This window comes from Salvia hispanica, chromosome 1 (assembly GCF_029641045.1).
Source record: "Salvia hispanica isolate PSC_SH4W2 chromosome 1, Shi_PSC_v1, whole genome shotgun sequence".
Classification (NCBI taxonomy): Eukaryota; Viridiplantae; Streptophyta; class Magnoliopsida; order Lamiales; family Lamiaceae; genus Salvia; species Salvia hispanica.
In genome coordinates this window covers 2028176-2050338 of record NC_142692.1, presented here as the reverse complement: position 1 = coordinate 2050338, position 22163 = coordinate 2028176, and the positions used below count along the sequence as shown (strand labels likewise).

The 22163-nt window shown below is 38.5% G+C and overlaps 3 protein-coding genes across 6 annotated transcripts; all 3 read right to left on the bottom strand.

Annotated features, from left to right (window-relative positions):
• Positions 1-2527: 2527 nt before the first annotated feature.
• LOC125219838 (transcription factor FAMA) lies at positions 2528-4778 on the bottom strand. Of its 4 annotated transcripts, none has more exons than XM_089068598.1 (5): positions 4760-4778; positions 4398-4520; positions 3815-4285; positions 2786-3193; positions 2528-2701 (listed from the first exon to the last, which is right to left on the bottom strand). In XM_089068598.1, the coding sequence occupies exons 2-5, from the start codon at positions 4419-4421 to the stop codon at positions 2612-2614; spliced, it is 993 nt and encodes a 330-aa protein (XP_088924724.1). In that variant the 5' UTR covers positions 4422-4520; positions 4760-4778; the 3' UTR covers positions 2528-2611. The 4 variants fall into 4 exon arrangements, with proteins under 4 accessions (XP_088924724.1, XP_047977872.1, XP_047977871.1 ...); XM_048121915.2 differs by lacking the exon at positions 4760-4778 and adding an exon at positions 4635-4748; XM_048121914.2 differs by lacking the exon at positions 4760-4778 and having other exon boundaries at positions 4398-4753.
• A 1080-nt stretch (positions 4779-5858) lies between these two features.
• On the bottom strand, positions 5859-12439 carry LOC125221474 (26S proteasome non-ATPase regulatory subunit 1 homolog A-like). The gene is made up of 13 exons (XM_089058075.1): positions 12189-12439; positions 11366-11429; positions 10133-10238; positions 9830-9941; positions 9573-9741; positions 8870-9339; positions 8664-8799; positions 8321-8566; positions 8012-8232; positions 7671-7929; positions 7316-7548; positions 6647-7238; positions 5859-6432 (listed from the first exon to the last, which is right to left on the bottom strand). Exons 1-13 carry the CDS (start codon positions 12344-12346, stop codon positions 6109-6111), a joined length of 3090 nt encoding a protein of 1029 aa, XP_088914201.1. The 5' UTR covers positions 12347-12439; the 3' UTR covers positions 5859-6108.
• A 2923-nt stretch (positions 12440-15362) lies between these two features.
• LOC148933056 (26S proteasome non-ATPase regulatory subunit 1 homolog A-like) lies at positions 15363-21917 on the bottom strand. The gene is made up of 13 exons (XM_089063115.1): positions 21694-21917; positions 20939-21002; positions 19652-19757; positions 19348-19459; positions 19091-19259; positions 18361-18851; positions 18106-18241; positions 17763-18008; positions 17455-17675; positions 17113-17371; positions 16767-16999; positions 16071-16689; positions 15363-15882 (listed from the first exon to the last, which is right to left on the bottom strand). Exons 1-13 carry the CDS (start codon positions 21849-21851, stop codon positions 15553-15555), a joined length of 3144 nt encoding a protein of 1047 aa, XP_088919241.1. The 5' UTR covers positions 21852-21917; the 3' UTR covers positions 15363-15552.
• Between the last annotated feature and the right edge of the window lie 246 nt (positions 21918-22163).

Here is a 22163-nt window from a genome sequence, read left to right as displayed (position 1 = left end):
AAAAGTTAGTGAAATGTGGGACCCATTTTTTTATATTGGTTTTATAATAAAATGTGAGTGAATTGAGTTATGGAAAGTGAGACCTACTTACTATTTATGGTAAAAATGAAGTGTGACTCTTAATTGGGGACGGATCAAAATGGAAAAATGTGACTCTTAATGAGGGACGGAGGGAGTATTTGAAGTATGAAGAAAAATGAGGAGAAAATAAAATGCATTGAATATAATGATTCAATAGAATATACTTTATCTGTATTAGAGGTGCCCACGGTTCCAGAACCGGTGATTACGGTTCGGAACCGCCGGTTCTGGTTTTGGAAATTGCCGAACCGGAACCGAACCGCGAGGCTGTTTCGCGGTTACGGTTCCGATTCCAAAACTGCCGGTTTTGATTTCGAACCGACGGTTTTTCGGCGGTTTTTTACGATTCTTCACGGTTCCAAACTGCCCTTTTTTGCGGTTCTAGCTTGGTTTCACAGTTTTCCGGCGGTTTTTCGTGGTTCCGGCACGGTTTCGGTTCAAAAGAATTTGAACCTGAACCGAACCACAGTTCAAAAATCGACAGCTTCGATTTGGATAAATTCTCACGGTTTCAGTTACAGTTTCGGTTTTAACCGTTGTTTCGGTAAACCTTGGACAGATCTAATTTATACGACTAAAAACGTAACTTCTTTATTTTTTTGAAAAGAAATAATATCATCTTTATTTTTTCACCTCTTGTTACATTCTCTTTTTTCATAAAATCTCATACTGCAAATCAAATACTTCATATTATATGGGTAAGATTAATTTTGAAAAAAAAGTAACTAACTAACTATGATTGATTGCAAATATACTGAAATGAAATGAAATACTAGCAAAAGTGAGATATTTTATTGCCGAAAATGAGTACTCCTCAAGTGGTAGTAGTATTTTATTTAAAGATTGTAGATTTTTAAAATTTCAAAGATTGGGCTAGGCCCGAGCCCAACTTAATGTAAAATGTATTGGGGCCTTCCACTACATCCTAATAAAAAATAATTTGGGCTTTCCAATATGGAGGGTACACTGTGCACCATATTCAAAATAAATTTAAAGTGAAACATTTTATGTTTAAAGTGAGACTATTACATTCACACACCTACCACACTATCAATTAATTTGTTAGAATTCATGTCATGCATATAATGGTAATTTTGATTAGGAATTATTTTTTAAACGTAATAGGTAGAATCAACATAATGCAAATCTCTACTAACAAGCAATGACAGATTCAGGTGGGATCGGAGTCGATCTATGCTATCTCCGACTCTGCTCAATCCTTCGATGTAACGGTTCTTATGCTCTCCTTTCACTACTCTCAGCGACAGTTGACACATCACCATTGCCTTCCGATGCCGACATCAATCTTCATTAATCTCTATTGTGTCTGATCCTACGAGTTTTATCACTCCTTGACCTTAATGCTAGATGCTAGCACAATCAATTCTGGCCCATTTCTGACAAGTCAACCCATATCCGAGCAAAACTATAGACGTGTGGGGGAGAAAGCGTTGACCTTAAATTAAAACGTTGTAAACTATTACTAGATGCCTTATGCACATTTTGTCTTGCTACTTATTTTCCTTGGCTTATATATACATAAAACAATAAAAGGCCAGCTTGTATTATAGATGCATGGTAGACGTAACATGGGTGTTGAGCCATCGAATCAAAGGGTCCACACAAAAAACTAGTTACAAATGCATCACTAAATAACATCGATCACATGTAAATATCTCAACACATTTACTGGTTAACTCACATATATATGTAGTAATATCTTAGTAATATCTTTCATATCTGTCACTTCCAATGTTAAATTTTATGAAGCTGAGGTATAATCCATAGAAATCCATGGGTTGATAGGAGGAGAGGCCAATGAGACTTATATAGTAGATTAAGCTCTTTGTGTACAAAGATGTGGGATATTATTACATTCATTTTTATGTTTCAATTGCCAACACCCTCCCTCAAACCCTTCAAGGTGAACCTTGGAGGGATTGGACTTGTTTTTATAATCGGTTGGACAACTGGCCCAATTTTTTTCCGATCGGTTGGACCACTGGCCCAATTTTAAGCCCAGATATACTGCTGGTCAGTCATTTTTTCCGATTTCAGCCCAGATATACTGCTGGATCAGTTAAATTTGACCCACAGTCGATGACCCACTCTGATACCATGATAGAAATCCATGAGTTCTATCCTAAAACCAATTGGTAATAGGAGGAAGGGCTCATGAGACTTATATAGTGGATTAAGCTCTTTGTGTACACCGATGTGGGATATTATTACATTCATTTTCTGTTTCAATTGCCAACAATAATTTCATTTATTGAAGCGTACATGATACGTGAAGGGAAACCATCGATCGAAACCCTGGTCAAGTTCCATCTCAAAACCAATTGTGACAAAAGGAGTGACTTTTACCTAAGTATTCAAGTTGATCTCGCTTTACTTCACATTTTCGATTCAGGACATCTCACATGTGAATATGTCAACAAAAATGTGAACAAAATTACTACATAGATTTATGATTATCTTGGTGCACAATACAAATTCATACAAACATTATGTTTCTATATCTATCACTTCATATGCCATTGTTTGCATGGATAAAACTGAAAATTTGTTGAACTGAGTTTGCCAGATCTTCAGCCGTGAACCTTGCCTCCCCATTAATCTACAACACACAAACATTTAACACAATTTTAATCAATACTCTCATAAACAAACAAATGTTTATATATATTGAGATAGATCATACCTTGATATTGAAAGAATAAAGAACAGTTTGTTCAATAGTAGTGATATTAGTATGCAGAATAGTGAGCTGCAAATCTTCAAGTGCAGCAATGGTTTGGATGAGCTGTCCATGTCTTCTCCTCGACAGAATCTTGATCAAAGCATCAAACCCTAACAGCTTCACCTCCACATCTGCTAAGAATGACTTGCTCTCCGCGGTTTCTTCTCGAAGACCTGCAGTTTCTTCATCACTTGGAATGGCTAACATCTGAGGCTGCTGCTGCTGCTGCACGGCCGTGGATGGATCTCCAGCTGGCCTTGCCCCATCTCCGTACAGCCTCCTCCTCTTCTGCGACTCGAGGCATTGGAGGAGCTGCTCTAGCTCCCTCACAAACTCAATCGCTCCACCAATTATAGATGCTTGATCACCCTATATATATAATACATGTATCAATTAATATCATAGGAACATCATTTTGTGTTACTTTTATTAGGACTTGAGGTTTCAGAAAGTGGAAGTTAGATAAAAAGCTAAGATATGATCAGTGACAGAGCCAGACATTTGACGTTGTGGAGCTAAGAAGATATTTCACATTCTCCTTAATAAGGTTTCATCTAAATATAGATTAAACTCAAATTTATCATAATTAACAAACCTTGGAAAAGTCCTAATTTTGTTACAATTTTCAAATATTAGTCTTTGAGGAAAGATGGAAGATAAAAAGAGAGAAAAATTAGCCATGTGTTTTAAGTTATAACATAGTACAAAAATTCTCAAAATGTATTCAATGATAATATTAAAAAAATTTATTTATTACCCTTACTTTACCACGTAGCTCCGGCAATGGTCTAGCTAGAAAACCTAGACGGTATGAAAATTTTTAAAAAAAAGCTAAATGAAAAGTCACATCAAAATTTACCTAAACAAAAAGGCCATGAAATAATCGACAGATAATCCGTTGGTAAATTTACCGACAGACGTTGGCACGGCCAATATACGGTTCGATGAATAACCCTAATTAAATAAAAATGTAAAAAAAATTTGGTTTACCCTTTGAACATAGGAGCTAGGCATGAGAGACCTCAAGACACGAAGATGCTCATTCATTTGCTTCCTTCTATTCCTCTCCACAGCAATATGAGTCATTCTTTGGCTCTCAACTTCTTCCACGGTCTTCGAAGTTCTTGGCCTTTTCCTCTTGCTCTTCCCTTCCCCTTGAGTGCTCTTTTCCCCACCTCCTTGCTCTTCCCTCTCCTGAGAGGCCATCAACGAGATGCGGTGGTGGCTCTCGTCATCATCTTGCTGCAGCTTGAGGAAGAATCCGTCTTCTTCCTCGGGCGCCTTGCCTTGATTCAGCCCTAGTTTGGGGCCGAAGTCGGCAAACTGCATCACATCCGCGAAGCTCAGCTTGTCGAAAGAATTCGACCCGCAGAAGTTGGATGATGATAGAAGTGGTATTGCTCCCATTTCTTGATTGATTGAATCTTGTTGTTGCTCATAGTCAAGTCCAGGGAAATTTTCCTGCCAAAGAGAAGGCTCTATGTAAGACAACATTTTCATGAAATGATACATCAATTTTGTAACTTTAATATGAGAAAAAAGATTCTTGGACCTATGTAGATTTATGCCATACCATGTAATTTCCTTCTTTCTCCATATATGTGTGTGATTAGACAAACCCTAGGTGGGCTCCACTGATCAAGTGATAAAACCCTTGTGTGTTTTTTTTTATTGATGAAAAGGGTCCACCAAAAACCTGTTCAAGTTACAGCAATTATGAAGATATATCTTGTCAAATATCAAGAGATACATAAACAAATAAATGATTGGGTTTGACATATCATATGATGACAAAAATGATTAATCATACAAACGAAATAAAGACACAACGTGATGAAACAACACTAGCATCCTTGAGAAATTAACAGAGTGGAAAATTCAAGAGTGGGATTTTGTACTGAAAATATTGTGTATGTGATGAATGAAGATACATACTTGTGATTTGGAAGAAAAGGGAGCTGATATCTGTATTTTTACTTTATAATATGCACATATATATATGTGTGTGTGTGTGTGTGATTCATGAGGTTGGAGAGGAGCCTGTGGATTAATTTCCACCTCACACAAAAAATTAATTATCATGCTACACTTTTTTCACCCTCTTTAATTAATGCATATCACAGGTTAGCACCACCACCTTCTTTTTCATGACTGCTGTAATTGACCAACGCTCGAGAGATCTAAACCTTTTTTGAACTTTGAATCTTGAAAATTGATAGATGAGTTTTGATCTTATCTTTACTTCTAACACTAAAAAAGTTATTAAATTAGCCAAACACATATCATCTTTGTTAAAGTAGCCAAACTAGTAAATGTTACCACCGTATATATTTCAATTTTTATTTTGTAATTATGATGATCAATTATGTACTCCCTTCATCCCCGATTAAGAGTTACACTTTGACCGGACACGAGTTTTAAGAAATGTAAAGAAAAGTTGGTTGAAAAAAGACTCATTTTTTTATATTGGTTTTATAATAAAATGTGAGTGAATTGAGTTAGTAAAATGTGAGACCTACTTATTATTTATGGTAAAAATGAAATGTGACTTTTAATTGGGGACGGACTAAAATGAAAAAATGTGACTTTTAATCGGGGACGGATGGAGTAGCATGCAGAGAATTGAAGTGTTTCAAATGAGTACCGAAACCTTTGGCGCAGACATCCGTAACTAACATTAAATTAGTTAGGAATTAGTTAGGATTATAATTATAATACTGAAATTTGTAATAAAAGAATGTTCAAAATTAACTTACATGATAAGCCTCGTGTAAAATGCACGGGGAAGAATAACTTATAAAAATATTCTAAATTGGTATTAATTTGAAAGTATTGTTACATCTCGTTTATTTTTTCAAAGTGTAGTTTATATCTCGTTTATTTTTTCAAAGTGTAGTTTATATCTCGTTTATTTTTTCAAGTATAGTAGTCTTATCTCTCTTGTATGTCTGTTATTGCAAGTAACTCAGAACATGAAAAATGACAATGCGTTAAACTCAACAAAAAATAAACTAAAATGAGTAAATTGTGGATATTTACTAGCCAGTGAAATTGCATCATTTTTTTAACATCGTGTATATTGTTTTTGTACCGAAACATACTTCAAATAATTTGTGAAACTAAGATATCTACATGGAGAGAAACCCAAATTTGTTAGCTCCTCTTGATTGACTGAGATACTGCAGATGAATGGCACTTGACTACTGAACAACTCCTGACCAGCTAGAACAGACCATGGAAACACGCAGAACGAACCACAAAATGTTATCTACAACGATAATGGATTACGAGCTGAATTCAAAGGGTGGTGGGGGTGCAGGCCCTTCATCGACAGGCATTGTTGTGGCCGGTCCCTGCTGCCCAGGGGCTGATCTACCAAACACATCAAACACTGACGAGGGAGTACCAGTGATAGAAAATTCATCGGGCTCATCTGGTCGTAGATCTTTGAATACCACGATTCCTGAAGATGCTTTCTTAACTGGCATGTATCTGCTATTATCCAAAAATTTGATGAATTTCTCTTGAGAAAGCACTACCCTTGCAGGGTTGGTTAAAACTTCATACGATGGCTCAGGTTCTGTTTTCTCCTCCGCGTTGCTATCAGCCTGGCAAGAGAAGCGAAGAGAACCCCGGGTTAAGCAAATATTAAGTTCACACTTACTGAACAGCAAAGGCAATGAAATGTCATTGCAAATAAGCATGTTAGAATCAATTCACCCTCTAAGAAATGCTTCATGAATGAGAACCCAGAAAGGGAAAGCATATGAATCATAAACGAAGTGTCAATATTATAAACAATGGCATCGTACAAATATTTACCTGCATTGAATCCCCATCCTGGTTGATTGATTTACCCTTTACAGGACTTATTTCTGCCTTCTCGAACAGACTCTTCCTAGCCCTGCTTCTCAAGGCCTCTTTTTTACAATCCCTGCATGCCTCTGCCAACTTCTCGGACTGCTTCTTCTTAGATTTCATTGCCTCGGCCCGCCTCTCGGACTCTTTCTTAAGAGCCCTGATTTTAACTCTTAATGATGTTAAAAAGTTTGCAATGTGCATACTAGAAGTTATACCAACCATGGGGACAGTAGTAGGCTTAGGGTATGCAAACAATGACGGCTTAGCTTGCGATAGGAAATTAAACTTGGGTATATTCAAGTCATAGTTCACACCAATTAAGGCAGTTGGTGAGAAAGCCAGACTGATGCAATAGATGAATGGGTGCCAGAACCAGTATTGACTGAAAATAGCAAGACCAACAACGGCAGTCATTCTATCATGTTTTGTCTTTGAAAGTAACTTGATGGTCACATTCCGTCCGCCAGCATCTATAATCCCTGAAGCTAATATAGCACCCATCACGCTCATGTTATCTTCGTGCTCATTCATGATTATCTCTCTCAATTGTCGCCTAAATATTTAGCAAAAAGGGTGAAATGAGAAAAGATAAAGCATAGATAAGGTGAACATGAAATTCAGATACAATACCTGAAAGCACCAGCACGAGCGTCACTAGATTCACTGATCTGAACCATCACCATTGCCATTGCAATTAGAGAGCCTTGACGGACAAAGTCGACAACGTCCGATGTTAGTGGTTCTAGCAACGATATGGCCTCAGAAAGCCCGGTACCTGCACAAGCAATCCCAACCGCCAGTGCAGCACCATAACGTATGTGTGGATTGTAGGACGTCGATGACAGGGAGACAGTTCGAAGGCACTACATATTAAAGAAGTTAATACAGCATCAATATAAATGCAAGTTGATTTCTCAAAAGTCTCAGAGACCATCAATAGACAGCACCAAAGTAGGAATATAAAATGGAAACCCAAATACACAACCTGTTCAGGATCAGAGTACAATACAAATCCAAGGGCAAGAACAGCAGTTCGTTTGACATCATCGCTTGCATCTGATACGGAAAAACGCAGCAACTTACGAATGGCCTTATTGTTTGATGTTCCTCTGTATGCCAAGGCTAATGCATACATGCCTCCATAACGCAATACAGGGTCTTGATCACTAGTCATTTTCTCAATGAGTGTATCAGCTTCTTCCTCTCTTCCATAGACTGTAAGTGCCATTCCGAAGGCCAAACCCCTGTTATCATGTCACAGTCAAATATAAAGTGATATAAAAAGTGGTTAAAAAGTCTTTCACCCTCAGATTCACGAATAGCCACCTAATAATCTTCTCATGTTGGGTTTCACGTGTTTCTCTAAGCATAAACAAAGCCAAAACAGTAGCAGTTCCAGCCATCACTAAACCCAAACTAATAGCAGCAGCCTGACTAGCAACAGCACTGTCAGTATAGAACACTTCATTTACTTCCTCATAGACATCTTCATCAGTAGTTCCTAATGCTACCAAACCAAGAGCCAGGCAGGCACCAAGCTGAATGACCTGTAGCATTTTATCATCGCAATATGTTACTAATTATTGCTTGGGGGAAAAGGAGGAAAGAAAAACAAGTTTTAAAGAATGGCTGGACCTCTGTTTTAGTGCGCCTTAGGGTTTCCAGCAAAAAGGGTGTTACGCCTTTCCCATGATTTGCATGAATTAAACCAAGAGCATACAATGCTCCACTTTGCGAGTATGGACAGCCACCATCACCCCCATCCTGCGGCAAGTAAGGTGCCAAGAGGGACCTTCCTTGTTGTAGTTGACCACGATAGATGACGCCAAGACCTGCGGTTGTACTGAATTTTGCCCAATGTGTGGCCCTCGCCACCCAGTCCTGACATTTAATTGAAGTATTGGCTGAAATAACACCAAAAAACGGATGGAACAGAATCTGACAAAAAAATGATGTTAACAAAGAAATAGGTGCTTACCATATTTTCACTCAGAAATGTCACAACAGATGTTCCAGCATGCATAATAGCATTAGCATATACAATTGCAGTACGGCAGACTCTATTTCTCGTCACAACAGACTGCTTTATTGTCTTAAGAATAAGGAGATCTGATCTGTAAGCAGACGGGAAATAAATGCATCATGAATTATAGATATTAAAGACAAAAAATAATATAGCCTTACTTGTTATGGCTCTGCAAGAAATACAGCATCAACTGTATGGAAGTTTCTCCATCCAGAATTCCTATGATTTTTGGCAACCCTTTGGCATAAACTGCTTCAACTGGATCAGTATATACTGTGCCTGCTTGATTTACACCTGTTATTTGAGCATCCTCCGTTGTCAGAGCAATTTCAGTTTCAGCAGAATCTGGCTGAGCTGACTCCGACACCTGAGCAGACTCTGCAGGCTGTGACTTGGGACTGGGAAGTAGATCTCTCACCTTCAAAAGGAAATCTGGATTCTCATTTTCCACAAGATCAAATGCAATCTGAAATGCCAATAGTGCATCATCGACATTGTCTGATCTTAAGAGTTCATACAATATGGTTGCAACACCATCGGGCTCATCTAGAAACATTAGGTGCTGACACATGCTCAAATAATCAGGAGATGGCAGCTGCTGATGTATTTTGACCATAAGGAGGAGTATCTGTAGAACCACATGTCAGAATGCATGCATATAGCAAAAAAAAAAATCACTCGAAACTATGGATCAAAATGCAATTCAATCATTCCAAAATCAAATTAATCATCGTCTGGTTATAATTTAGAGGCCGACTGACATAATACAGACTTAGTTTTGAAACCTCAGAGATGAAGGTCTACTCCAGTCTCTGTATACAACTCAACTAGCACAGAAATATATATGCTAAAGTAGGTTACCTCACGTCGATACTCCAGCTGTTTGACAAAGGAATGGCAGACATCTATGCAATAGTTAATTGTTGAATGAACATTGTCACTTCTTACAACTGCTTCCTCAAGCTTATCCAATCTTCTACATTCAATTGCCATCCCTATCGTTTGTCGATATTCTCCATCTGTTGTACATCTGTAAAAAATGGAGAACAGCCGGCGGGAATACACATGTCAGGAAACCACATAATTATGTTTTGTAACAGCAAGCTTACTAGACATACGTATCCAGCATTCTCTCAACAATCGCTTCCATCCTAGGGTCAATCACCGGTGATTTATCATTCATCTCAGCTGCTTTGGTCTTCAGCTTTGCATATTTGTCTATTGCTTTAGCTGAGTGAGACAAGAATACAACATATACTATTAAAAACAGTAAAGCATTAAAGCACATCCATAGGGGTAGGACATCAGCACCACTAAATACTCCTACAAAAACTATCAAGTGGCCACTGTCATCTTATTGAAAAAGAGAGTAGAATTTTAGTGAAAAAATTGCAAAGGGGTGGTAACCAAAAATTTCTCACCGAGTAGAGCACGGACATAGTCTGAGTCCTCAGATATATCAAAAAGAGGGCCAGCTCCCAGAGCATAGGACAATGAATCATTCAGCTTACCCATATAAAGGAAAACCTAATGATAGAATGCACAATAATTTTAAGAGAAAATAACTTAACATATGTCTGAATTGAAGCTAAATTCTTCTCGCATAGTTGATACTACTAAATATATTCCTAACTTAAAATAGCTCCTATTCAAATTCATATCGTATGCTTCTTCACAAAATGATGAAATATACAAGTTAGCACAGGCAAGATGATACCTTTTCATGCAACTGTGCAACTTCTTCAGGACCTATCAGCAGCAGTTGTAGTATTTTTATGATGATTGGAATGCACTTATCCAGATAGCTAGACATGTATGATAATATTATCTGCCTTGTATGCGCAAAATAACCTATACATGCTCTTCCAAAATAAAATAAAATTTACAAGTAATACTAAACAAACTTATTTAACAATAGCAGCACTTCCGTCTCCAAAGCCACAACAGTTTGGACTCATGCTCTTAGTTTCTCTCTCACAAACATAATTGACTTAAGATTCTATTTACAGCTACTTATACCATAATAAACTTTATGTGAATCTAATACAGCATATCATGTGTATTTCTAATGTGGATATTGACTAATGTTCCTCAACTATCTTTGTGTTGACAATGTTCCTACTGGCAGCACTGGTGTTTATGTTCTTATATGATTTTTTTACCCCCAGGTAACATTGGCAGATTATATACTCAACATGGGATAATGAAGTTAAACATCAAACATGTTCCAGCATTGGAAAGCTTAAGATTGGACTTACATATGTCTAGTACATAAATACACGCTAAAGTTACATAGTAGAGCATTGCATAACTAAGTTTGACACGCTAAGCTCTGACATTATTTTCATTAATTGAAACATAGACTCAGTAGAATAGAATTATAACTTACTAAAAAGACCGTTTAAAAGAAATAAAAGTAAATAAATATATATACCAGTCACACTTTCTTCTGCACAGTCAAATAGTACTAGAATAAAACAAAAATAAAATAAGTTATAGATTCTGAAGAATTAAAATCAGAGAAATATTTCATGACTCGTCTGCATAACAATACCTGACAAATAAAATGACACACGTATGTAATTTTCTGATGGACCAACCAAATCATATATCAAAACAGAAACTGAATTTTTTTAAAGAATGATATAGTTCACCTTCGATAGCAACAAGGCAGCTAGCTCCTTTTGGCCATACTCTTCATCTTCATACAAACTTTTTCTGCAACCAAAAGCAAAAGGAGACGATTCTTCTCTCATGAAAAAAAGCTTCAGATTGACTAAATATGAGAGAAATGGCTCATAGAATGTTTGATAACATTTATAAAAAGCTTATCACCATGTAGCGGACTTGCGGTCATCAAAATCAAGAGATATATCATAGAAGATCTCAGGATGGCTAGTTAATATCTCACAGAGCACAAATCGCCAAAAAGAACTGGAAAGCAAAATCAAAACATTAACAACTCAGAATGGGCAAGCTATAACTCAACCAATGATATAAAATTTGCCAAAATTTATGCACAATGCAAGAAGCATCTATTTAAAAGAACGCCAACAGAAATGTTACAGGGTACTAATAATTATCATGAGAGACTAAGCCAATATAAGAAACAGGCAAATGTATAGATACAAACATTCAATGATCTAAAACTGAATGCCATAGCCCAATCAACACCAAATCTTAGCTCTGTTCGTGTGATTCAGTGTTCCATGACAATAACTACCCTAAAAGAACAACCTAAATATCCCGCCATTTAATGGCATTAACACTACACAAAACACCTAAATGCTAAATTCCTCAAGTTTTGCGTATATAACCACAATGTAACCCTAATTCAATCCAAATTCGGCACAAATTCATCCAATTCATTCCATCAAAATCCACATCGCAGAGAAGCAATAACTTGATAGCAATAACCCCGCAATCACGACAATGCACAAAATTCCAGTTCAAAATTCAAATTAACTTAATTCTCACATAAGCGGGATGGAATCGGCGATCTCAGGCCAGAAGTAGTCGACAAAGGCGTTGAGATGGGTGAGAGCGTGCAATTTCAGCTTCGGGTGAGTTTCCTTCAGCATTGCCAGAAGTCCACCGGCAGAACTCGCCCTCAGCGCCGGGTGCTCTGCATCCATTGTAGACAGATTGGGGCTAGGGCTTGAAGATGATCGCAAAATTGAAGCTGATTACGAGAAATTCTGTTGAAGTGTTGGCGATTTCTTTTCTTGGAAAAAGGGGCAAAGTTTCCACCTGAAATGAATAGTGAAGCAGTTAAGCTTTTCCCGCCTTTTAAATGGTTTTTTTTTTATTATTTCAAATTTCGTCTTACTTTATTTATTAATAGGTCCCTCTGCTTTTCAATAATTCTGATACTTGACAGACAATTTTTTAATTCAAAAATTGATCAAATGTGATAGAATAAAATTGATACTAGTAGTATTATTAGTTTAGAGCATCCGCAATGGTCGGCGAGCGAGCGGCTAGCCGATTCGTCGCGCTGGCCGATCGGCTAGCCGAACCATTGCAGTCGGCCAGCGCAAAATCGGCGAGCGGATCGGCGTGGGCTCGCCGAACGGCTAGCCGCCATTGTGGAGGCCCGATCGGCCAGCGCCGATTTTCAGATTTTTTTTTTTTTTTTTTTTAAATCATATATAAACGCGATTTTCGTTTCATTTTCATTTGCACCACTTGTTTTAACGAGTTTTCTCTCTCTCTAACTTTCTGTTCAAGAGCATCATCGAGCGATGGATCACGCGGGTGGTAGCGGTAGCGGTAGTGGTGGGGATCCTGAGGAGTACGAACGGAGGATGAACGAGGCTATGGAGGCCTACATGAACCGCGGGATGGAGCGGTACATGCGTATGGTGGAACAGCAGGCGATACCTCGCCCTCCACGAGTTGTCCACCACCGAGCAGTGATTGATCGGGATCACGTAGCTGCACATCAGCGGCTGTACGAGGACTACTTTGCAGAGTACCCGCGGTTTCCCGCCAACATGTTCCGGCGGCGTTTCAGAATGCGCAGGGAGTTATTTATGCGCATCGTTAGGGCATTGGAGCGTCAATATATGTGTTTCCGCTTCAGGCACGATGCGGCTGGCAGACCCGGCCACACCCCTATCCAAAAGTGCACGGCGGCAATCAGGCAGTTGGCCTACGGAGGCGCGGCAGACATGTGGGATGAGTACCTCCACATCGGTGAGTCGTCAGCCCTGAAATGTCTGAAGGAGTTCTGTGGGGGCGTGATCAGCATTTTCGGTGAGCAGTACCTTCGAAGCCCTACTCCCGAAGATTGTCAGAATTTGATGCAGATGCACGGGGAGAAGCATGGGTTCCCCGGGATGTTAGGCAGCATAGACTGTATGCATTGGGAGTGGAAGAACTGTCCGACTGCCTGGAAGGGGGCCTACACGACCGGCTACAAGTCAAAGAACCCCACGATAATCCTCGAGGCCGTAGCTGATTACCGGCTGTGGATCTGGCATGCGTATTTTGGGGTAGCCGGGTCGAACAACGACCTCAACGTCCTGAACTGGTCTCCCCTCTTCAACGAGAAGTGCCAGGGCGTCGGTCCAGCCGTCTCATTCATGGCCAACGGCAACCGGCATAATATGGGCTACTACTTGGCGGATGGGATATACCCTCGGTGGCCGGTCTTTGTGAAGACGATCCGACAAACAAGTGATGAAAAGAAGGCCTACTTTGCGCAACGACAGGAGTCGGCGCGCAAGGACGTGGAGCGCGCATTTGGTGTGCTCCAGTCTCGATGGGCGGCAATCAAGGGCCCAACGCGTTTGTGGGATGTCGGATGCATTTCCGAGATAATGTACGCCTGCATTATCCTGCACAACATGATCGTCGAAGACGAAGGCGTACAACTGACTAGTTGGGTCAGTGACGATGAAGCCGGTCCAAGCCACGGAACGGCCACCCCTAATGTACGACAGGGGGTACCCCTCGATGAAGCCGGCCGACTCAAGGAATTTGCTAGCATGCGCCAAGTGGATGCTCATATTCAACTCCAAAAGGATATAATTGAAGAGTTGTGGGCACGAAGGACTGCACGACGATAGTTTTTTTTCTTTATTATGCATGTACTTTTTTTTTATCTATGTAACTTTTTTAAATGCAATTAATGAATTTTCCCGTACACGTGTCTAAATTTAATTCCGTATTTTAATCGTAATTTTAATTCCGTAAATGTAGTATATTTTGAATTGTTTTTATTGCGGCTGGCCTATGGCTGGCCTAAATCTGACATGGCAGGTGTTTTTTTAGTGTTGCTGACGTGGCAGAGGAGAGAATGGCTGGCCTATGCACCATTGCGGATGCTCTTAATGTGAATAAATACTAAAGAGAAAAAGTAGAAGCTAGAACTGAAAAAAGTGGTTGGTCGTGTTGCTAAAAATAGAAAGAGATTAATTTTTGTGCACAGACAAAATAAAATAAGTTGACCGTTTCTAATGAATGAAGATAGTACTTTAAATTGAAAAATGATATATCATTCGTCGACAAACATAATATACTTCATTCGTATGTAATTAATTGTCATTTTCGGTCATCCATAAGTTGCAATCTTCTATTTCTGATAATTTTATCTATCTAATAAGTTTGATCTTATTCTCCTCCACTACTTATAAATCAACAATTATGTTTTTTTCCCTACATCTCTAATATTTTATCAGTTTTACAATAAAATTTATATCATCATATCGATTATAAGATGTTGATAATGGTTGATTATCGACGGAATTGTACATATCTCTAGGTCTAGTCAAACTAGTTCTCTACTAACAATACTTTTAAAAAAGTTTTTGTTTATCTCTTTCTTATTTTACCAATTATGTATTAAAACTTCTGCTAAACCTAATGTTTATACATATCAAGGATGGAGGAAGTATTTTTTTTAAACAAGTTTGAATCACACCATATTTTTTTAGGCTAAGCCTCTCACACTTAGTTTTTCAAAGTATGGTTGATCTCTTGTTCATTTTTTTATAGTCTTATATTTCTTGTCTAGGCAATTGCAAGTTAATTACTCAGAGCATAAAAAATGACAATGCGTTCAACTCGCCAGAAAATAACCTAAAATGAGTAAATTGTGGATATTTACTAACCGGTGAAATTGCATCATCTTTTTGTACCAAAATATACCTAAAAGAATATTGGTGAAACTAAGAATTATAAGGTGCGGTTTTACACCTTTGCCTCTGTACATTTATCTATATTGAGATGAATGGCACTTGACTACTGAACACCTCCTGACCAGCTACAACATATCAACATTCTCCACCGAAATATGCAGAACGAGCCACAGAAAGTTACCGACAATGCTAATGGATTACGAGCTGAAGTCAAAGGGTGGTGGGGGTGGCATTGCTGTGCCTGAGGCCGGTTCCTGCTGCCCAGGGGCTGATCCACCAGACATGTCAGTGAATAACAATGGCAATGGTGATAACAAGGGAGGATCAGATATAGAATATTCTGCGGGATCATCTGGGTCTAGATCTAGGAGTACCACAAATCCTGAAGAGGCTTTCTTAACTGGCATGTATCTGCTGTCATCGTAAAATTCGATATATTTCTCTTGAGAAGGAACTACCCTTGCAGGATTAGTTAAAATTTCAAACGATGGCTCAGGTTCTGTATTCTCCTCCGCATTGCTATCGACCTGACATGGGAAGCAAAGAGAAGCCCGGGTTAAGCAAATATTCAGTTAACACTTGCTGAACAGCAAAGGCAATGTAGTCAATTCACCCTCTAAGAAATGCTTCATGAATGAGAACCCAGAAAAGGAAAGCATATGAATCATAAACAAAGTGTCAATATTATAAACAATGGCATCGTACAAATATTTACCTGCATAGAATCCCCATCCTGGTTGATTGATTTACCCTTTACAGGACTTGTTTCTGCCTTCTCGGCCATGATGTTCTCGACCAGACTCTTCCTAGCCCTGCTTCTCTCGGCCTCTTTATTAGGATCCCTGATTGCCTCTGCCAGCTTATCGGCCAGCTTCTTGGACTGCTTCTTCTTAGCTTTCATTTCCTCGGCCTGCCTCTCGGACTCTTTCTTAAGAGCCCTGATTTTGTCTCTTACTAATGTTGATAAGATCACACTGAGCTTATTAGAAGTTATACTAATCATGGGGACAGTAGTAGGCTTAGGGTATGCAAACAATGACGGCTTAGCTTGGGATAGGAAAGTAAACTTGGGTATAGTCAGGTCATAGTTCACACCAATTAAGGCAGTCGGTGAGAAAGCCAAACTGATGCAATAGATGAATGGGTGCCAGAACCAGTATTGACTGAAAACAGCAAGACCAACAACGGCAGTCATTCTATCATGTTTTGCCTTTGAAAGTAACTTGATGGTCACATTCCGTCCGCCAGCATCTATAATCCCTGAAGCTAATATAGCACCCATCACGCTCATGTTATCTTCATGCTTATCCATGATGATCTTTTGCAGTTTTCTCCTAAGTATTTAGGCAAAAGGGTGGAATGAGAAAAGATAAAGCATAGATAAGGTGAACATGAAATTCAGATACAATACCTGAAAGCACCAGCACGAGCGTCACTAGCTTCACTGATCTGAACCATCACCATTGCCATTGCAATTAGAGCGCCTTGACGGACAAAGCCGACAACATCCGAGGTTAGTGGCTCTAGCAACGATATGGCCTCAGAAAGCCCGGTACCTGCACAAGCAATCCCAACCGCCAGTGCAGCACCATAACGCGTGTGTGGATTATAGGACGTCGATAACAGGGAGACAGTTTCAGTGCACTACATATTAAAGAAAATACTACATCAAATAAATGCAAGTTGACTTCTTAAAAGTCTCAGAGTCCATCAATAGACTGAAAGTAGGAATCAAAATGGAAAACCAAATACACAACCTGTTCAGGATCAGAGTACATTACAAATCCAAGGGCAAGAACAGCAGTTCGTCTGACATCATCGCTTGCATCTGATACAGCAAAATGCAGCAACTTACGAATGGCCTTATTGTTTGATGTTCCTCTGTATGCCAAGGCTAGTGCATACATGCCTCCATAACGCAATACAGGGTCTTGATCACTAATCATTTGCTCAATGAGTGTATCAGCCTCTTCCTCTCTTCCGTAGACTGTAAGTGCTACTCCGAAGGCCAAACCCCTGTTATCATGTCACAGTCAAATATAAAGTGATATAAAAAATTGGTTAAAAACTCTCTCAACCTCATATTCATGACTAGTCACCTAATAATCTTTTCATGTTGGGTTTCTTGTGCATATGCAAGCATAGACCCAGCCTGCTCAGTAGCAGTTCCAACCATCACTAAACCCAAACTAATACCAGCAGCCTGACTAGCAACAGCACTGTCAGTATACAACACATTATTTACTTCCTTAAAGACCTCTTCATCAGCAGTTCCTAATGCTGCCAAACCAAGGCCCAGGCAGGCACCATGCTGAATGATCTGTAGCATTTTATCATAGCAATATGTTACCAATCACTGCTTGGGGGAAAAGGAGGAAAGAAAAACAGGTTTAAAGAATGGCCGGACCTCTGTTTTAGTGCGCCTTAGGTTTTCCAGCAAAAAGGGTGTTATGCCTTTTCCATGATTTGCATGAATTAAACCAAGAGCATACAATGCTCCACTTCCCGAGTATGGACAGCCACCATCACCCCCATCCTGCGGCAAGTAAGGTGCCATGAAGGACCTTCCTTGCTGTAGTTGACCACGATGAATGACGCCAAGTCCTGCGATTGTACTGAATTTCGCCCAATGTGTGGCCCTCGTCACACAGTCCTGACATTTAATTGAAGTATTGGCAGAAATAACACCAAAAAACGATGGAACAGCATCTGCTGAAAAATATGATGTTAACAAAGAAATACGTGCTTACCATATTTTCCCTCAGATATGTATCAACAGATGTTCCCGCATGCATAATAGCATTAGCATATACAATTGCAGTATGGCAGACTTTATCTCTCATCAAAACACACCGCTTTATTGTCTTAAGAATAAGGAGATCTGATCTGTAAGCAGACGGTAAAGAAATGCATCATGGTTCTAATTTAGTCCAATATGTGGACTGAATTTTTTCAGACTTGATAATAGATTATAGAGATTCAAGACAAAAATAATATAGCCTTACTTGTTATGGCTGTGTAAGAATTGCAGCGCCAACCGTGTGGAAGTTTCTCCATCCAGAATTCCTCTGATTGTTGGCAAATCTTGGGCATAAACTGCTTCAACTGGATCAGTATATACTGTGTTTGCTTGATATGAGCATCCTCCATTGTCAAGTACATCTGTTATTTGAGCATCCTCCATTGTCAGAGCATTTTCAGTTACTGCAGAATCTGGCTGAGCTGACTCCAACATCTGAGCAGGCTCTGAAGGCTGTGACTTGGGACTGGGAAGCAGATCACTCACATTCGAAAGGAAAGCTGGATTCTCATTTTCCACAAGATCAAATGCAATCTGAAATGCCAATAGTGCATCCTCGAAATTTTTTGTTGTTAAGAGTACTCGCAATATGATTGCAACGCAAATGGGCGCATCTAGGAACATTAGTTGCTGGCACATGCTCAAATAATCATGAGATGGCAGCTGGTGATGTATTTTGACCATAAGGCAGAGTATCTGTACAACCACATGTCAGAAATGCATGCATTTAGCAAAAAAAATCTTAAATCACTCGAAACTATGGATCAAAATGCAATTCAATCATTCCAATCTGAAATCAATCATCGTCTGGTTGTAATTTAGAGGCCAAAAGACCTAATACAGACTTAATTTAGAAACCTCGGATATGAAGGTCTACTCCAGTCTCTGTATACAACACAACTAGCACAGAAATAATATATGCTAAAGTAGGTTACCTTAAGTCGATACTCCCTCTGTTTGACAAAGGAATGGCAGACATCTATGCAATAGTTAACTGTCGAATGAACATTGTCACTTCTTACAACTGCTTCCTCAAGCTTATCCAATCTTCTACATTCAATTGCCATCCCTATCGTTTGTCGATATTCTCCATCTGCTGTGGATCTGTAAAAAATGGAGAACATCCAGAAGGAATACACATGTCAGGAAACCACATAATTATGTTTTGTAACAGCAAGCTTACTAGACATACTTATCCAGCATTCTCTCAACAATCGCTTCCATCCTAGGGTCAATCACCGTTGATTTATCGTTCGTCTCAGCTGCTTTGGTCTTAAGCTTTGCATATTTGTCTATTGCTTTAGCTGAGTGAGACATGAATACAACATAAACTATCAAAAACAATAAAGCATTAAAGCACATCCGTAGGAGTAGGACATCAGCACCACTAACAACGGATACAAAAACTATCAAGTGGCCACTGTCATCTTAAAGAAAAAGAGAGTAGAATATAGGAGAAAATTTTTCAAAAGGGGTGGTAGCCAAAAATTTCTCACCAAGTAGAGCACGGACGTAGTCTGAGTCCTCAGATACATCAAAAAGAGGGCCAGCTCCCAGAGCATAGGACAATGAATAATTCAGCTCACCCAAATAAAGGAAAACCTAATTATGGAATGCACAATAATTTTTTAGAGAAAATAATATGTCTGAGTTGAAGCTATTCTTTTTACATAGTTGATACTACTAAATACATGCTTACTTAAAATAGCTCCTATTCATATTCAGATCGTATGCTTCTTCACAAAATAATGAAATATACAAGTTAGCACATGCAAGATGATACCCTTTCATGCAAGTGTGAAACTTCTTCAGGACCTACCAGCAGCAGTTGTAGTATTATTTATGATTGGAATGATAATATTATCTGCCTTGTATCCGCTAAACAACCTATACATGCTCTTCTAAAATAAACAGAAACTTACAAGTTATACTAAACAACCTTATTTAACAATAGCCACAACAGTTTGGAGTCGTGCTCTCAGTTTATCTCTCACAAACATAATTGACCCAAGATTCTATATCACAACTACTTATACCATAACAAACATTATGTGAATCTAATACAGAATATCCTGTGCATTTTTAATGTGGATATTGACTAATGTTCCTCAACTATCTTTGTGTTCACAATGTTCCTACTGGCAGCATTGGTGTTTATGTTCTTATATGATTTTTTCACCCCCAGGTAACATTGGCAGTTTTTATACTGAACTACATATGTCTAGTACATATATACACGCTAAATATTAAACATATATACATGCTAAAATTACATATTGAAGTTAAATATCAAACATATTCCAACATTGGAAAGCTTAAGATTGGACTTACATATGTATAGTACATATATACACGCTAAAATTACATAACAAAGCATTCCCCATAACTAAGTTTGACACACTAAGCTCTGATATTATTTTCATGAACTGAAACATAGACTCGGTAGAATAGGAGTATAACTTACTAAAAAGACAATTTTACGTAGAAACAAAGTAAATAAATATATATACCACTTTTTTTTTTTTGCACAGTCAAATACTAGATTAAAAACAAGTACTAACATAAAACAAAAATAAAATAAGTCATGTGCAGTCAATTTGAAGTCATTTTAAGCAAGTTACTTATAGTTTCTGACAAATTAAAATCCGAGAAATATTTCATGGCTCGTCTGCATAACAACACCTGACAAATAAAATGACACACGTATATAATTTCTGATGGGCCAACCAAATCAAATATATAAAAACAAAAACTGAATTTTTTCAAAGAAGGAGATATTTCACCTTTGATAGCAACAAGGCAGCTAGCTCCTTTTGGCCATACTCTTCATCTTCATACAAACTTTTTCTGCAACCAAAAGCAAATGGAGAAGATTCTTCTCTCATGAAAAAACAGTTTCGATTGACTGAATATGAGAGTAATGGCCCATAGAATGCTTGGTAAAATTTATAAAAACCTCATCACCATGTAGCGGACTTGCAGTCATCAAAATCAAGAGATATACGTATCACAGAAGATCTCAGGATGGCGAGTTAATATTTCACAGAACACATACAGCCAAAAAGAACTGGAAAGCAAAATCAAAACATTAACAAGTCAGAACAGCCGTATAACTCATCCAACGATATGCACAATACACGAAGCATATAGTCAAAAGTACACCAACAGAAATGTTACAGAGTAATAATTATCATGAGAGACTAAGCCTAAACAACAAAAAGGCAAATGTATAATACAAACATTCAATAATCTAAAACTGAATGCCATAGTCCAATCAACACCAAATCATACCTCTGTTCGCTTGATTCAGTGTTCAATAACAATATCTACCGTAAAGGAACAACCTAAATTTCCTGCCACTTAATGGCATTAACACTGCAGAAAACACCTAAATGCTAAATTGCTCAAGTTTTGCGTATATAACCACAATATTACCCTAATTCAATCCAAACGAGCCACAAAATAAACCATCCATTCCATCAATCACGACTATGCACAAAATTCCAGTTCAAAATTCAAATTAACGTTAAATTCTCACATAAGCGGGATGGAATCGGCGATCTCATGCCAGAAGTAGTCGACAAAGGCGTTGAGATGGGTGAGAGCGTGCAACTTCAGCGTCGGGTGAGTTTCCTTCAGCATAGCCAGAAGTCCACCGGCAGAACTCGCCCTCAGCGCCGGGTGCTCTGCATCCATTGTAGACAGATTTGGGCTAGGGCTTGAAGATGATCGGAAAATTGAAGCTGATTACGAGAAATTCTGTTGAAGTGTTCGCGATTTCTTTTCCACCTGAATGAATAGTGAAGCAGTTAAGCTTTTCCCCGCCTTTTAAATGGTTTTTTTATTATTTCAAATTTCCTCTTTAACTTACTTTATTTATTAATAGGTCCCTCTACTTTTCAATAATTCTGATAATTGATAGAAATATTTTAACTAAAAAATTGATCAAATGTGAGAAGAAAAATATACTCCACTACTACTAGTCGTATTATTAGTTTAATGTGAATA

Bases quoted from the DNA above. Each gene is read 5' to 3' on its own strand.
- LOC148933056 (XM_089063115.1), bottom strand. From the start codon at position 21,851: ATGGATGCAGAGCACCCGGCGCTGAGGGCGAGTTCTGCCGGTGGACTT. The intron at 19,460-19,651 runs GTGAGAAATTTT...TGTCTCACTCAG, and splicing joins CTACGTCCGTGCTCTACTTG to CTAAAGCAATAGACAAATAT. The intron at 19,260-19,347 runs GTATGTCTAGTA...CATTTTTTACAG, and splicing joins GTTGAGAGAATGCTGGATAA to ATCCACAGCAGATGGAGAAT.
- LOC125219838 (XM_048121913.2), bottom strand. From the start codon at position 4,324: ATGAAAATGTTGTCTTACATAGAGCCTTCTCTTTGGCAGGAAAATTTC. The intron at 3,194-3,814 runs GTAAACCAAATT...TTATATATATAG, and splicing joins CTAGCTCCTATGTTCAAAGG to GGTGATCAAGCATCTATAAT. The intron at 2,702-2,785 runs GTATGATCTATC...TGTGTGTTGTAG, and splicing joins TTTATTCTTTCAATATCAAG to ATTAATGGGGAGGCAAGGTT.
- LOC125221474 (XM_089058075.1), bottom strand. From the start codon at position 12,346: ATGGATGCAGAGCACCCGGCGCTGAGGGCGAGTTCTGCCGGTGGACTT. The intron at 8,233-8,320 runs GTCCAGCCATTC...AAAATGCTACAG, and splicing joins TAAGGCGCACTAAAACAGAG to GTCATTCAGCTTGGTGCCTG. The intron at 6,433-6,646 runs GTAAATATTTGT...TTCTCTTGCCAG, and splicing joins AGGATGGGGATTCAATGCAG to GCTGATAGCAACGCGGAGGA.